The sequence below is a fragment of the Salvia hispanica genome, chromosome 5, assembly GCF_023119035.1.
Source record: "Salvia hispanica cultivar TCC Black 2014 chromosome 5, UniMelb_Shisp_WGS_1.0, whole genome shotgun sequence".
NCBI classification, from domain to species: Eukaryota; Viridiplantae; Streptophyta; class Magnoliopsida; order Lamiales; family Lamiaceae; genus Salvia; species Salvia hispanica.
The window spans coordinates 29,984,123-30,000,474 of record NC_062969.1 but is presented as its reverse complement, the minus strand read 5'-3'; the positions used below and the strand labels follow the sequence as shown (position 1 = coordinate 30,000,474).

At 36.1% G+C, this 16,352-nt stretch overlaps 1 protein-coding gene and 1 pseudogene across 1 annotated transcript; both read right to left on the bottom strand.

Annotated features, from left to right (window-relative positions):
* Positions 1–3,106: 3,106 nt before the first annotated feature.
* Positions 3,107–3,916, bottom strand: LOC125190458 (annotated as a pseudogene).
* Positions 3,917–8,926: 5,010 nt separating this feature from the next.
* LOC125189800 lies at positions 8,927–11,649 on the bottom strand. Its single transcript, XM_048087032.1, has 2 exons — positions 11,198–11,649; positions 8,927–9,398 (listed from the first exon to the last, which is right to left on the bottom strand). Exons 1-2 carry the CDS (start codon positions 11,647–11,649, stop codon positions 8,927–8,929), a joined length of 924 nt encoding a protein of 307 aa, XP_047942989.1.
* Between the last annotated feature and the right edge of the window lie 4,703 nt (positions 11,650–16,352).

Sequence of the window (16,352 nt, the reverse complement as noted above, 5' to 3'; positions counted from 1 at the left end):
GGGATGGCGGTCGCGTCAAATATGGCGGGGTGGGTGGATGATCCCCGTGCGTGGGGATGGGCGGTACGCCAAATTTGGCGGTGGGTGGGCCCGATGCCAGGGAGCCCGATGACGCCTAGGGAATCCTCATCGCCCATATATAGATTTTTTGGGCGACGATTCCTCTAGCATGTTCCGAGACTCGTACGCCGGCATCGAGACTTTCTTTTTGAGGAGGCGGAGCTGGAGCTATCGCCGTCCGTGAGACCCCCGTGAGGCGACTGCGCAAGGGGGGGAGAAAAGGGCGAAGGGCAAGACCGGGGCGGGGTAGGGGGAAAGGGCAAAGTTGAGCTCTTCCTCGAACACGGGGGAGGAGGGGGGTGAGGATGAGGCGGAGAGAAGAGGACGATCTGGACCGTGTGGAAAAATGCCGCACTTGCGAAGGCCTGGGTCGGTGTAGTAGGGATCCCATGTCGAGGGGGACCTTTATGTGACCGATCGGCTTCGCATTAGTGGGCCTACCGCATATGCAAACCGTCGGGCGGCCTGCACATCCGAGCAATGCCGAAATAAAGGGGCCCGGTTGAGGCCTAAGCTCGGTGTTTGCCGCCCTTTACCAAAACAACATGCGCATGGCAACCTGGCATGTCCGAGGATGATGTGAAGAGCGAGCCTGGCCAGGTACCGACAAAGAATTGAAGTTAAAAGAGTTTGACAATGGGAGGCCTTTCTCGGGTCGGGAATCGCAAAGTTTGTTGTGGATGTCGACTCGGCGAAGCGGACGAAGATCAACTCTTCCGGTGAAATACGGGCGTCGGGGGTTTGCACGAGCTCCCAGCCAGGGAAATGGCCCGCTACCACGGAGACTCTCGCATCGGGTGCCGCCGATGGGGCAAAAGGTTGCGCAGCGGATGGTGAGGGAAGCGCGGGTCCCACGAGGTCGAATCGGAGGCCCGGAGACCGGTAGCGGCCGTCTCGCCCCGCCAACGAAGACCGGCGAGCACGGTAGTGGTTTAACACCCACGATCCTGTGTTCAAAAGGCATGGCAAGGATGTGGTCATCAATGGGCCGCGCGATTTAGGAATGCCACCCATTGATGATTATGGCGTCGAGATTGGTGGCGGGCACGTCGGGCGGCGGCGGGACGGCGGCGGTACGTGGACGGGGACGGGACGAGTGAGGCGAGGGTATTATGTAATTTTTTTTTAAATAATGTAATTTTTTAAATTATGTAATTTTCTTTAAATTATGTAATTTTTTTTTAATTTTTGTAATTTTTTTAATGAAGTTTTCGAATTTTCCCCTATTCCGTCGATATTTTAATTCGTAAATTTTAAGTCCGTAAATTGAATAATTCGGGGTCTAGTGCGGGACGTCCTAGTGATATGGCGGGGGAATGGGAAGGGCTAGTGGATGAGTGGCAAAAATTTTGGGAAGTAATGGGAGGGCCCAAGGGCGCTCTTTTCACTCTACTTTCTCACAAATCATCCTTTTTTCAGAAAACGCTAAATAGCCATCAGCCAACTGATCTTTTCCTACTTCAATGAACCATGGGGTGGTCGGACGGTTCCAAATATCAAACCAATGGATTTTTCCATCTCTAATTGTTATGAATGAAAGTAGTGTATAACAAAATAATTATCAACACTAATAAATAAACTATTTAATCTAAAGAAAAAGTTATGAGGTTTTAAATTATTGACGTACCAAAATAGAAAAATATGAATTATATCACATACAAAACGACTATTAATGAATCAAATAATTAAAAAAAAATTATTGTCTCCTTTAAGTATTACCGTGTCCTTTATGAAAGTGAGGCTATAAAGGTATGAGGCACCGCCCAAACCTACGCCCCTTCTCCATAACGTAGGAAGCCGGACTATACACCTACTTTTGTGCTTAGGACACATTTTCCCCTGTTAGCGTATATATCCCGTTTCTCTCTTACGGTGTTTAGCGATATTTTTAAATAATCTGTATGTCAAGAAATTACCTATTTTTTGAAAAGTGTAGTATTTTCTTTAAGGCATTTTGTAATTGTTAAACCACCCATTTTCGAGCCAATAATAGCCAACTTAACAAAAATTATTACACGGGAGCTGTTCTTTTTAGTTGTTTTCATTTCTACTCTTCAATTTTTGTGCATTTAGGTTGAGGTTGAATTGACATTTTAGTTTCTACAACTTTGGAGGAGCCATATTATCTTTTCCTTTTACGTTTTCTGCCTATTGGTGTAGAATATTTATAAAATATTTTTTTATAGAAATTAGGTTCTCTAAAAAATGCTAAGTTCCGTAATATTCTCTCTATCCTCTAAAAATATAATCTTTAAGAAAAACAGGAGTTTTAATGGAAATTTAGTGAAGTATGATAGAGAAGAAAAAAAAATTTGATAATAGAACCCACGTTATTAGTACTATAAATATATAGTCAAGAAGTTTAAAAAATAGGAGCGGACTAATTTGTGAAACAAACAAATGGCACAAATGGACTACTTTTTGGCGATAGTGTGAGTATCTTTTCATAGAGTTTTACTATGTGTGTGTATATAGAGTGAACATATATTTAATATTATGAATATTCTTCTGCAATATGAGCATATCTCCACTCCGTCTGCGTGAATATACTTATTTCTTAATTACGTCAGATGAAAATATGACATTCTACTAATTTTAGAAACATTTTCCTCCCTAATGAAGTATGACTTATCTCAATTAACAATCTTTTAATTAACGTTCATTTATTATCTTGTTTTATCGATATTGCATTAAAATTAGGTACCGACCAAAATATATATTCTTTTGGACGAATGGGAGAATTTAATATTACGAATATCCTTAATATGGTCCGATCAACGTATGAACTGAGTCGATATGATCATATGAACTTAGTCGACAGTGCAATCTCACCAAAACTTTAACCTTGGAATGGAAAAGTTTTTTTAGTGCGTATTGCTTCACTTTTCAATTTTAAATCCTAACCCATGTTAGGATAGTCATAGTAAATCCCAAGTTGAGTATTGAGATATTTCATTGTGATTTGTTTGATTTTTCAAATAGGCAAGTGGAAAAATGGGGCCAAAAATTTCGTATAATTTACACAACCAAACAAATGCACACTCAATTTCCAGCCTATAATCAGGCCACCACTAATTGTCCGCCATCTATCAATGGCGTCAACTTGCACTCAATTTGATACAATTTTGATTGGCTCTCGGCGCCTCCTTCCTCTTTCTTCACCCGCTTAGCCGAGCCGCGGCTCGCTCCAGCTCCGGCTCGGGCGACCTCCTCTTCGCCGTGACCCGCACCGGCTCGGGCTCGTTCAACCCTATCCGGTGCGGGAAGTTGAGCAGCGCCTTGGAGCCGCGCATTCGGTAAGCCGCCCTGTCGTAAGCCACGGCGGCTTCCTCAGCCGTCTCGTACGTCCCGAGCCACACCCGGGCCCCGTTCTTGGCCGGGTCCCTTATCTCGGCCGCGAACTTCCCCCACGGCCGCTGCCGCACCCCTGTAGTGCCTCCCCTTGTTAGGCCTCCTGGCCGCGGCCGAGCTGCTCCAGCCGCGGACGGGGTAGTGATGGCCATCTGCTCGGCTTTGACCATGCTAAACGGCGTCAGCCGTTACTAACGGCGTCGTGAAGGAGGCCGTATATGACCATGTCTTCGGAGTCGTCAACTTTTAACGGCAAGTCGCCCCATGTCTCCGTTAAGCAGGGCATCAGGCTGGTGAAACTTGACGGAAAATCCGCCATGGATTGAAGAATTATTAATTGGATTTGGTTTCAATTAATATGAATTAGCTAGCTAGGCTAATTGGGATAGGAAGAATGGTGAAGGGAGAAAAATTCTTTTTTTTTTTTTTTTTTTTGAGAATTTATGAAGGTGGGGTATATATAGGGTGAGGGAAGGAAGGTGCATGCACCCGTGGGAAATCAGGAAACATTAAAGTATAATTTTTGGAGAGAGTAATGAGTAATATTGTTGTGGGTTTGTGTTTCCATGTAATTTCATACAAATAGCAAGTTGAACAAGTTGTGAAAAAATCACGTGTTTAAAAGAAAAGGGTATTTGGTTTTGGTAGATAAGGGACGCTGCCGTCATTCTTTTGACGTCGGCTGTGACATTTCCATAAACACAAATAAATGGAAAATACTTTTCATAAACAGAATTAAATACAAATAGGAGGGCACCCACAGCCACAGTTGGTGGCCAACTGGTCTCGGTATGATTAATGTGTAATGCGTTGAAGGCAATCCGGCCTGTCCAATGAGCGTATGCGCATCCACTGGCAAAATGATGATTATCTATGCTTGTGGCGGACTCAGGACTCAGAGTTTTAATTATCTATCTTAATTATTATTATTATTATTAATTACAGTCTCTAAAAAGATTTATATAAAAAGAACGTCGGTCTTATATAAAATAAACTAAAGCTTGACCAAATTTTATTTTTATATAGCTATTATCTAAATATAAATAAATATATATTCTATAAAAATAATTGTAAAATTTTATTATGTTAAAATTTGATATAATTAGTTGACCATATTTTTTTAAAATCCGAACTCATTATAATAGAATCAACTATTTAATTAATTAAATTAAAATTTTGCAATTATTTTTATGGAGTACTATATTTTGTACTATTATTTTTTTTATCTCAATAATAGCTATATAAAACATGAAATTTGGTTAAATTTTAGTTAATTACATTTTTATATCAAATCAACATCTTTTACATGTATTTAAAATGAAATAATTTCAATAAAATTAGAAAATAAATAAAAAATAAAATTTTTAAATTTTATGGAATATATAAAACTTTAATCTTTTTTTTATAAGTATTTTGAAGTAAATAAAATTTGACTTATTAAATATTTTTAACAACAATTACGTAACTTCTTCGATTAAATATAATAAGCAAAAGTGCATGAATTAACAATACATATTTTGATTTAATGTAGTAGTGAGAAAGTGAAGGGAAAATTTTTAGAAATAATTTTTTTATCATAAAATGGGATACACTTGTCAAATATTTAGTAGTGTATTATAAAATGTTGTATGCTTTGTATGAGGTGATCCCTTTCGATAAGCGACCGCTATTAATTAATAAAAAATTAACAATATTTTTCATCATTTTGCAAAATGTAGGTGAAATAAAATGCATGAGTAGTATGTAAATACTTTATTCGTTTTCTAAAAATAGAAACTATTGAAATAACATAAATTTTAATACAAAATTAGTAAAGTAAGAGAGATATAGAAAGAAAGTGTGTAAGTGAGAAATAAGTCACGCTTCATATAGAGAATAGAGTTTCTTAAAATGGAATGTTTTTATTTATAGAAAATAGCCCCAAAATATTTTTTAATTTAGAAGATAAAGAAAGAAAAAAATAAAAAGTCACACAAAAAAAGGAAAAGAAATTGTTAATGTAGAAACAAAACGCAAAATGACGAAAAAAAATGTAAATTTAGAAACAAAATACAAAATGACATCAATTAAGGCCCAAGCAGGTGTTGAACCCTCTCCCTACACAACAAGGCTAATGTTCCAGCCAACTCCGATGGTTTTATATAAATATAATATATAATATTCCCTTCGTGGTCCTCTTCTACTTATATGCATGATTCAAATATTGAGCTTTCACGTGATTAGTATGATGTTTATAGTTATTTTTCAGTTATTCAATTAAAATGATTTATTAATAATTAAGGTTTGAAGTTTGGGCTAAAGGAAAGAATTAAATTATTATGGAAATAAGTACAGATACTATATGAGATTTTTTATTGGCTAAGGGACAAAATAGAAATAAACGGCAGTATATTTTACGTAAATATAAGATAGGATTATGGTCTCCACATGTCAGAAGAATTATTTAATATTTTATTCTTCTCTCTACATATATTGTGAAGAACGTCTTTGATCATCTAAAAGATCCATAACAAACAATTATGCCATTCAATTCAATATGGACCATTCATAACTGCTGTAGAACAATTTTGTCATTCAAATAAGGTACGATTTCACTCTATGGTTCATGTTCATTCTCGATTGATTTTTGGTTAATCATCATAGAGAGTTTTATATAATTGTTTATTCAATTATTTCAATAGCATACACTTTCTTTTGATTCCTTTACTCCTTTCACTCTCTCTTATTTTACCAATAATGTATTAAAACTCGTGCCGAACCCAAAGTTCATACTCTTCGAGGACGAAGCGAGTATAAAACTAATAGGAGTATATAAAAATGGGTCCACGTTCAACTATATTTGTACTCATTCTCCTCTATAGTATAATTTAAATCTGAGCTGAACTCAAATGTGACTCCTAATACATGACGGAATATGTTTCTTTGCGGGGTACGCTAATTTAACGAAATGTTACGAGTTATAGAGTTTTCGTGACAAGAAAATAGTATTTTCATTGTCGCACAAAAGATGTTACATTTGTGAGATGGTATGATATTTTAGGAGATTTGTTTAGTATGTTAAGTGAAGAGAGAAAATATAACTTTTATAATAATGCGACTTTTTTCAAAAAGTAGAAATGTGAATATGTAATATGATAAAGTAAAAAGAAAATGAGACATCGACGGTTGGAGTGTTTGTTAGCACAAATATTATATGCTCGAAGAAGGTTATGCATGTAAAGAGCCGAATATTAGCACAAATGTTAGCACACACCTAAAAATGTGATTGCTCTCGAAGGACTAAGAATAGTCACTGTTCCAGCAACTCAAGTAGATATTTCCCAAGAAATAATTGCACAAACTTTTTCAACTTACAATACATTTCATTCATATAATTCCATTTGATTCAATTCATAGAATACCTATTCTAATTCAATTTGAGTTCCAATTCAAATTCTTATGTACTGATCTTAAAAATTAGATTCACAATCAGTTGCATACGCGTGATTTTGATGTTGGGAGTCTAGTTCTAGTATATTTTCTAAATGTCGATGTTGCCGAAAGTTGTTACAACATAAAGATATGATGGAGATGAGTAATGATATAGAAATAATTAATGATATGAAAGCTAGAGATATAATATTATTAATTATGAATAATTTTTTAAATACGTTAATTAATGAAGTATAAAACATGAACTTATTTTGCATAATACTCTCTTCGTCACATAAAATATATACATTTTCCATTTTCAATTGACACCACATTTTTAATTGTCAGGTCTTCTTCCCAATTGCAGCGACATACTTATACTACGTTGTATGTTTTGACTTTTTGAAGTCTAAAGTGTACATACTTGACAGCAGACAGAGTGGACGTCCTTTTGAAAATTGATATGGCAGTGTGATTGCAAAACTCCAACTCAAATCCACCACGATTCAACAAATCCAGACATCTCCATCAACAAACCAATAGATTTCAGCTCCAAACATCCAACAATAAACAAGAACGAAAGTAAAAGGTAAGAAATAAACATCAACTCGGCGAGATCCAACAAAAACTAACATAAACTTCCATAATAACGAGAAATAGGTTCAAATCCAGTAGATCAAAGCAAAAAACTAGAGTTACGAAACTTAAAAACCAACAAGTACTTGAAACGAAAACAAACTAAACAAAGCAAAATAAAGATTGTTTCTTCGCCTTCACAAGGCGGTGTTACACAACAGCAAAATAACGATGAGAACCACGGTGGCCAGAATCACTCCATCTCCAAGTGCGCAACAGGTGAAATGAGAAATTTTGAACTTACCCTTTTTTTTCTTGCTTGCAGTCTTCCTTGTTTATACAGCTGTTGGAGGAAAGCAAGTGTGTTAGCTTTGGGCGGATGTTGAGAAAAGCTACAACTGAAGTGCTGGAATTCAAGTGGAAAATAAATGGAGTTACAGAAGATATAGGCGTGTATGCTATGCGCCATATGGAGACGTATATGGGGACAAAGGTTAAAGATTGGAAGTGCGACCTTACCAACAAGCCATCGAAGGCATTCCAATTGCTCCGTGCGAAATTCGTTACAGCTATGATCTATAGTAACGAAAACAAGGTCATTGATTACATGATGAGAACAACAACAAGCCACATGAAAGAGGCACAAAGTAAAGGAACCGTTGATGTTGAAAAGATGGTGGCAAATTTCCCAAAACCTTGAATGATGAATTACATTGATTTTGAAAAGTGACAATATCTTTGTTCTGATTAGAATTTGTTTTGAATATTAGTTAGTTTTGGTTTAAGGGTTTTTTTGTTTTAAAATTTTGTTATTCGTTTTTTTGTTCTTTTCTTTATGGCGAAATATGTTCGAACTGTTGAAATTAGGAAAGCAAAATAAATTAATGCAATACCAACCAAGCAAATCCGTAAACATAATCAAGCATTAAATTTAATGTTACCAAGCATTTGGTTATAAGTACATTCTACAACATTCTACTAACAAAAGTATTCATTCGCATCTATCAGGAACTAAATCGATATTAACATGCAAGCCTGTATATGCAAGCAGATGCTTACAGTAAATCCAAGCAAAACCATAAACATTAACAAGTAATAAAGTAAAATATGTTTGAACACTAATTAGGAAAGCAAAATAAAGTGCTGCAATATCAACCAAGGAAATCCATAAACATAATAAAGCATTAAATTTAATGTAACCAAGCATTTGGTTATAAGTACTGTCTACAACATTCTACTAACAAAAGTTTTCATTTGGATCTACCGGCAACTAAAGCGATATTAACACGCAATCCTATATATGCAAGCAGTTGCTTATATTAAATCCAAGCAAAACCATAAACATTAACAAGCAATAAATTTAATGTGTCCAAGCAATCTAAGTGAATCCATAAACTTAACCAAACAGTAAATGAATATATCCCATCAATTGGTAATAAGTTCTGCAACTAAAATACAGTGGATAGTAATTAAAATGAGTTAACATAGCCAAATGTAGTAACAAGGCACCGTAGAAGTATAGACTCATTTAATGTTTTTGTCTTCCACAATTCTTAGCGTCGTGGTGACCCACCTCTCCACATTTCCCACACTTACGCTTAGGCTTGCTTTGCAATGTAATAGCCTTCTCTCTTGCCGACACGATACGGCTGCCCGAATCATTGCAGGAACCTCTCGTCCTCACCACTTTTGGAGGATGAACTTCTACTACATCTGGTCTTCCAATGAAATAGAAATCATCAACTGTTTTCCTCTTCTCCACATAACGCAAAACTGTTGAGTCCGTCTCTATTCTTTTCCCAAAATCCTGCATTGCAGCTGAAAATGCTTCGATGGTTTCAACATCAACCTTTTGCATGTAACCAAAGAAGATATCTGCTACTTTATTATGTGCAAGTTGCTTGGCATCAACCGAAATTTCGCACACTTGCACAGGTTTGGATATACTTGACTTCAACCACCTCCCATTGTAGTACTTGTCAGGGATAACCTTGACACACCTATTCTTGAAAACCAAAAATATGTGGCTACAAAGAAATCCCTCCCTTCCGAACAGCTTGCATGAGCATGAATAAGAATCTTCGCTAATCAGATATGTTACTGTTGGGGTTTGTATACTAAAAGATGCTTCGAGCGTACATGCCTTTGTACAGTCAGCTTGTGCATGTATACGAGAAACGCCACGTCCACTTGTTTACCTATTTATGAGAATAAATAATATAATATAATGGTTTATTATTGAAATATAATAAACAAGTCTAAGGCTTTTTACTAAGAAGGTCAAGTAGGGAAATTCGATGAATCTCCTCATGAGTTTTCCAGTAGGGGACTTGGCCAGATCTAGTAAGAAGAAAAACGTATTCACAACCTAGATAGGCTTTGGCTACCTATTGGTACGGTTGCGGTGTTTGTGATAATTCTCTCTTACCTAAGATGAGATTAGTAACACCGGTGTGGTAAAGCACTGAAAGGATCTAATCCGAAATGTATTCTTTATTGCTATCTACTGAAAGAATATATTTCAGAAAGTTTAGTATTTTCTAGTCTATGATATTAATATCAATATTGTTTATTCAATCAAACGCCACTTTGACTTATCAATATGTGAGAGTTTGTACGTAACTCAAGTTCATGATATCTTGGGTGGTAGTAATTGAATAACATGAAGGTATTGGAATATTATTTCATAGAATTCGCGTGCCCAGTGTGGTATGATTAAATCCCTAAGGGGTGATCCCCAAGAGGTGTTTGAAAGAGGAATTTATTATTCAGAAAACTGCGCAGTTGGAATTTATTCCACGAATAATAAATAAAGTTTCAAACTAGAAAAACTCTTTGGAGAATTAATTTAATTCTAGTCACATAGCAGACAAAAGAATTAAATTGATGGATCAAGATAATCTTAAACGCGAGAAATATTATAAAATAAAATGGACCCAAGTTATTTGTAATTTGGTGATTTAAGTGGGAGTGCAATATTATTCTTTAGTGGAATAAAATAATATTCCATTGATAATATATTAAATCATGGGTCATTTGATTTAATTAGTAATTTATCTAATGGGTGAGCCCAACACTTAAGTCATTCCATGGATCCCCAACCTAGCCCAACAAGTCCATTATAAATAGTGATGAGATGTGGAAACCCCCTAGCACACCATTAATCACAACACTCCTCCCCTAAACCCTAGAAGCCGTCGCCGGCTCTCTCTCTCTCCTTGCCTCGGTTTTCGTGCCTTGGCACGTGGGAGAATTAGGATTTTGTTTTTGTTCTTGTTCTATTCTAATTCATAGGATTAGATCAAGACAATATCGAGTTTGTGATTGGGTTTCTCTAAATCTCATCAAGACTATTATTGATTATCTAAGATCCGCCCACACGGATGGAGAATCAAGGACTAGGGAATAGGTTGGAAGATTCACGGTCGATAAACCAAGGATCTCCGGGTGGTGCAGCTAGCAACTTCGATCCTATGATGGATCAAGATGAGGTAATAATCGAATCTACATCGAATATGCATGATTATGTGTTTATTTGATGTTTTACCTATAGATCTATGAATATTGCATGAAATTGGAGTCGAATGCATAATCACCTAAATAGATCCGTTGTAGGACCTGTTTGGTTTCCGTGTCTTCCGCTGCGGTAGTCCCAACAGTTACCACATATGATTTACCGTACAAGTCCTGTATAGTGGAGATCTCTGAAACATCATTTTTGCACACTCCATAAGTACTACAGTGGTGTAATGCATCCACTATCTCTTGTTTTACTCTTTTAAACATGCAATCTGTATACTTTGTCGCAACATGTTTCTCCAGAAGCAGGTCAGTGGAAAATGGGGGGATGATTGTTGAATCAACATAATCCAACTTAGAGCTAGAATTTCTCTGAGCAGCCAATGTGTGATCGAAGCACATAAGGAATTCCACAAGATTTGAGCGTGGCCTTGTAAATGTTTTGTAAAAACTATTCTCGCACTCTGATACAGACGTGGTCCTAATCAGCGACCCCATAGGAAAATCTCTGAAGAATGCAGGGACCCACATCCTTCTATTCTGGAACATTGTTACAAACCACTCCACATCAAGTAGCTCATAACGTTCCATTATCCCCATCCACGTCTCTTCAAATTCAACTGGCTCTAATACATCAGACCACACACACGCACTTATCTCTTTCTTCAAATCTTCATTTTCTAGCGATCTCCTTGGGACTTTGTCAGTAAGCTTTAGCGTGATGTGCCACATGCACCATCTATGCCTTGTACCCACCAAAACGTCCCGACAAAAAAACATATTTAAGAAAGCAAATATATTTTATCAACTAAGCAATGCAAATGGATCAACATCAGAAAGCAACACAACATATTAATAACAGCGCTATCTGCTTTGTGACATGCTACACGATCTGTCAAAAATGAAATTTGCGACAACATATAATTCATTGCCGATTACAACTATGAAGATGCAAACTTGGTAGTTCACACATCAATGTCGTGAATTTGAGTTCATGTATAAAAAAAATACACTCCACAATTACATAAAGTTTAATCACATAGATAACCAACAAAATCTAAAAACATAATTACACGTAGAAATTATTCTTACCGTCTGCAAAATAGGTCATATTCGTATCAACGGGAACATCATTCTCCATGGATTGATTAACGACTGATAGACAGAAGTAACACAAAAATTGAGTACCCTCCTAAATTGACGAAAAATAAGGAAAGTGCCTCTTACCGTCTTCAAAATCAGTGAAATGGATATCAGCGGGAACATCATTCTCCATAGATTGAGTGAATATTGAAGGAAAAATTTCAGAGAAGATAATGGAAATAGCGCTTAAGATTAAAACAATCGCATACATTGAATATAGTTATCGCGATTTTTTGCTAGAGATTTCAGTGATAAATGCCGAAAATAGAAGAAAGAGAGAAGGAAGAAATCTCATGAATTGCGTTTCAGAAGAAACCGCTGCAAATGTGAATTCCAGAAATAGCCTTTAGCAATATTTTTATTCATTTTAATAACAAATCTAAACTGCCAGATGTAACTTTAAAATTGAATCTCACACCAAATTTAACGCTTAAGATTGGTGGCACAGTGTCACTGAAACTGGCGTTGTCATTCTAGCAATTCCCTATATATATATAGGGTCTTGTTAGGTTGAAATTATTTAGCTAAATTGAGAAATGAGATGCAATATGAGCCACTAATCCACAAGATTAACAAAATGTCAACAAATACCACATTATGTCAACAAGGGGGTATAATTGTAATTTCATTAATTAAAAAACTTAAAACATAAAAACGTATTTCAATCCAATTTCTTAAAACCTCTCTGCTGAAAAATCTTCAAATCTTCATACAATTCATACAATTCGAACCCCTTCAAAATCTGCAAAATCTCGCTGATCTTCAAAATTCAAACCGTAAACATTCAAACAGAGTTTTCTACAATGACGATAGAAGAGCAAAATCGAAAAGAATCGGTTGAAACATCGATTGAAGCTGAATTGGCTGAAGCAGCGATCGAAGAGAATAGGCATTCCAAATCGGCGACGGTTGAAGCGACTTCTTCAGGTTAAGAAATTGATTCAAATTTTAAGTATATTGCTTCGATTTTGGTGTATTAAAACACATCTGGATTTCGTTTTTTATGAATTCGATTCCTGCTAATTTTTTTTGTTGATTAGCGATGGTAGAATCAGAAGTTGTGGATGATTGAGAATTTGACATTTCTGCTAAATTTGACAAAAATAAATTCGTCGCAATTTACCTCCCAGAATTTGGGGCCGATCTGGTTGCGACATTGATGTGGAATTGTGGATGATTTCTCTGATTTTCCTTGATTTTGGGGGGATTTTCCTTATTCGATTTCATTAGTAGTATGATTTTGATGTGATTAATACTAGAATAATCAGTTTTCTTATAAATTCAATTTCTGATGATTTTTTTTGTTGATTAGCAATTGAAGAAGCGCAATTGAACATCGGAGAACATCAAGCATCACCTTCCAGTTAAGGATTTGTTTAAATTTTTAAGATTATTGACATTTTATTCAATAGCTATTGACATAGCTATAAAAGTATACATCTGTTAACATGATATTGTATATTGTTGACATAGTGTATGTTTGTTTGAATGGCTGTTGACATAGTTATATTCACATTATAAACAGGATCAATTTCACTAATTAGACTGTGCATTATAAACAAGATATTGACATAGTCTATGCTTGTTTGAATGACTCTTGACATAGTTATATTCACATTATAAACAGGATCGATTTCACTAATTGATTGTTGACTGTTGATATGGCGCTGGTGGTACCAGTCGTTGTCGTTAGCCATCAAGAGGCCGCGGCCGGTGAAATGCTTGGAGCCCTGCTGCTGGAGCCAGGATTTCACGGAGAGGCTGCTGTATTTGGGCAGATGCTCTTTGATGATGTGTGATTCGGTGAGGCACAGCCGTGGCTCCACTCCGTTCCAAAATATGAAGTGTTTTTCTGAATGAATGAATGAATGATGTGGTACATATATATATACTGTATGTTTTGGACCAGAGGATGTAATGGGGGAGGAGACGGGAGATGATATTGTGGTGGAGAGAAAGGCAGTCGTTGGCGGTGAAGTTGGGTCCATTGAGGAAGAACAAGTGCCTCAACAACAAATGCCTGATGTTGATGACAGTGGTGTTGGGTCTTCCCAAAACCTACTCCCAAAAGAATTTATATAGAATGTAGTGAAAACCATTAATCACATGAATTACGGGAAGATCAATCTTGTCAAGGTCCTTAAAGAAGCTCCCTCACACATCAAATCTAATTTTTTATTTGGATTGGTGTTTGATATGGCTAGATCTGCACTTGGAAGCCAAACGACTCCACTTGAATCTGTGGCCGACAAGTTTCTTCATTTGTCCAAGACGTTCCTTCAAGACAAGCCTGATACTTTTGATCACTGGAAAACAATATCTGAATCAATAGTTATTGCTGAAAAAGAAAATGAAGTTCTTGAAGATTTGACTGAATTTCCAACTTTTAAATTTGGACATTTCTTTGATGAAGTAAGTACATCATTTTGTTTACATATGTATCTCTGAGTTGACATTAGATTACTCCTACAGTTTATATACTAACATTGTAGAACTAATTTACAAGCAGTATGCAGAAGAAAGAAACAGAGAAAATATCCCTACATCGCCAGGTTATGATCCTAAAGGGGTGAGCCAATGAATCAGCCTCTCCTATCTCACCACCCGCTGCAGGCCCAATGGATGACGCACAAGTTGAAAAGAACAAAGAAAAACAACAGGAGAAAGGGAAAGAGAAAGAAGAGAATATTGTTAAAATAAAATAACTATAACTAAGATTAAATAGTATATTGTTTTTATAAAATGATTGTATTTTTGTTGACATGGCTTGAAAGTGTAGTTGACATTTGGTTATAATTGTTGTCGACATGATTTGTACGTGTTGTTGACATGATGTCAACGACCTATATTATTTATGTCAACAACAACGTTTTACATATAAATCATGTCAACAACAACGTTTTACATATAATTCATGTCAACAACAATGTTTTACATATAATTCATATCGTTGAAGCCGGATTTGACTGCAGAACAATACGGAAACGATCCAAGGGCCTTTGCTGCGAAGTCCGCTATACGCTCCCTCACAGCTGCTTTAGACTTGTTAAATGTCACCTTCCCATAAAACAGTTCCTGTTTTAATTTTCAATCAATCACTCAATCTCAAGTGCAATTAGCATGTTATGCAGCATTGCAATCTTCAACTAAGTAATTCGAGCTTTATACTACACAACCGCGCTTGAAAAAAAAGAAACACACACAAGATTTCATGAATTATAAGATCAAGAACCGATGTAGGAGATTCACAATGTACCTGATGGTGGAAAAAGGCTTCCAATACATGGAATGTTGATGAAGAGTTGATCTTATTAGCTATATGCAGAGCCTTAGAAGTTGCAAATGAATTATCATGATAACTGCAATCCAATCAGATTCATCTCTCAAATTATGCAAATTGCATAAGCAAGCAATCATAAATTGGAATAACAAATCCTACAACATAATTGGAAAATATGTAAACAAACTGAAACAGATAATGTCAACTAGCATATCTTAATTGACCCACACCAGCACCAACATCTCAGACATTATATCATGGACTCTCAACCCTATCCATAACACCTTCCTCCACCAACAAACACCACAGCAGAGGTTGTTCAGACAGGGGAGGTTGCATTTTGCATACAACTATTTTGTATATCAACAAAATGTCAACAAAGAGTATAGCTACATAGAATATTTAACAGGTAACATACATCAGACATCCTATCATGGACTCTCAACACTATCCATAACCCCTTCCCCAACAAACACCACAGCAGGGGCTGTTCAGACATGGGAGAGTTCATTTTGCATAAAACTATTTTGTATATCAACAAAATGTCATCAAAGAGTATAGCTACAGAGAATATTTAACAGATAACATACATCATGCCAACATATTTGCATTTATGTCAACAGAACATCAATTTAAATATCAACAGTGCATTTATGTCAACAGAGTATAATTCACCAACATAACACAAAAAAATCATGTTAATGAAACAGAATATCAACAAAGAGTATAGCTACAGAGTATAATTCACCAACATAACACAAAATTTGACAGGTAACATACAACATGTCATGTCAACATAGTATAATTCACAAACACAACACAAAAAAATCATGTTAATGAAAATCAAACCAAATTACCTCCACCATTCGTCGAAGTCGACTCGGAATAAGATGAAGAATCCATCAGATAGCACTTAGGTGTTGATTATGAAGTGAAATCGAAGCTAAAGATGAAAAAGCAAAAAAATAAAAATTGATTAGGAAGAAATTTGACTGGGCATCAACAAATAAAA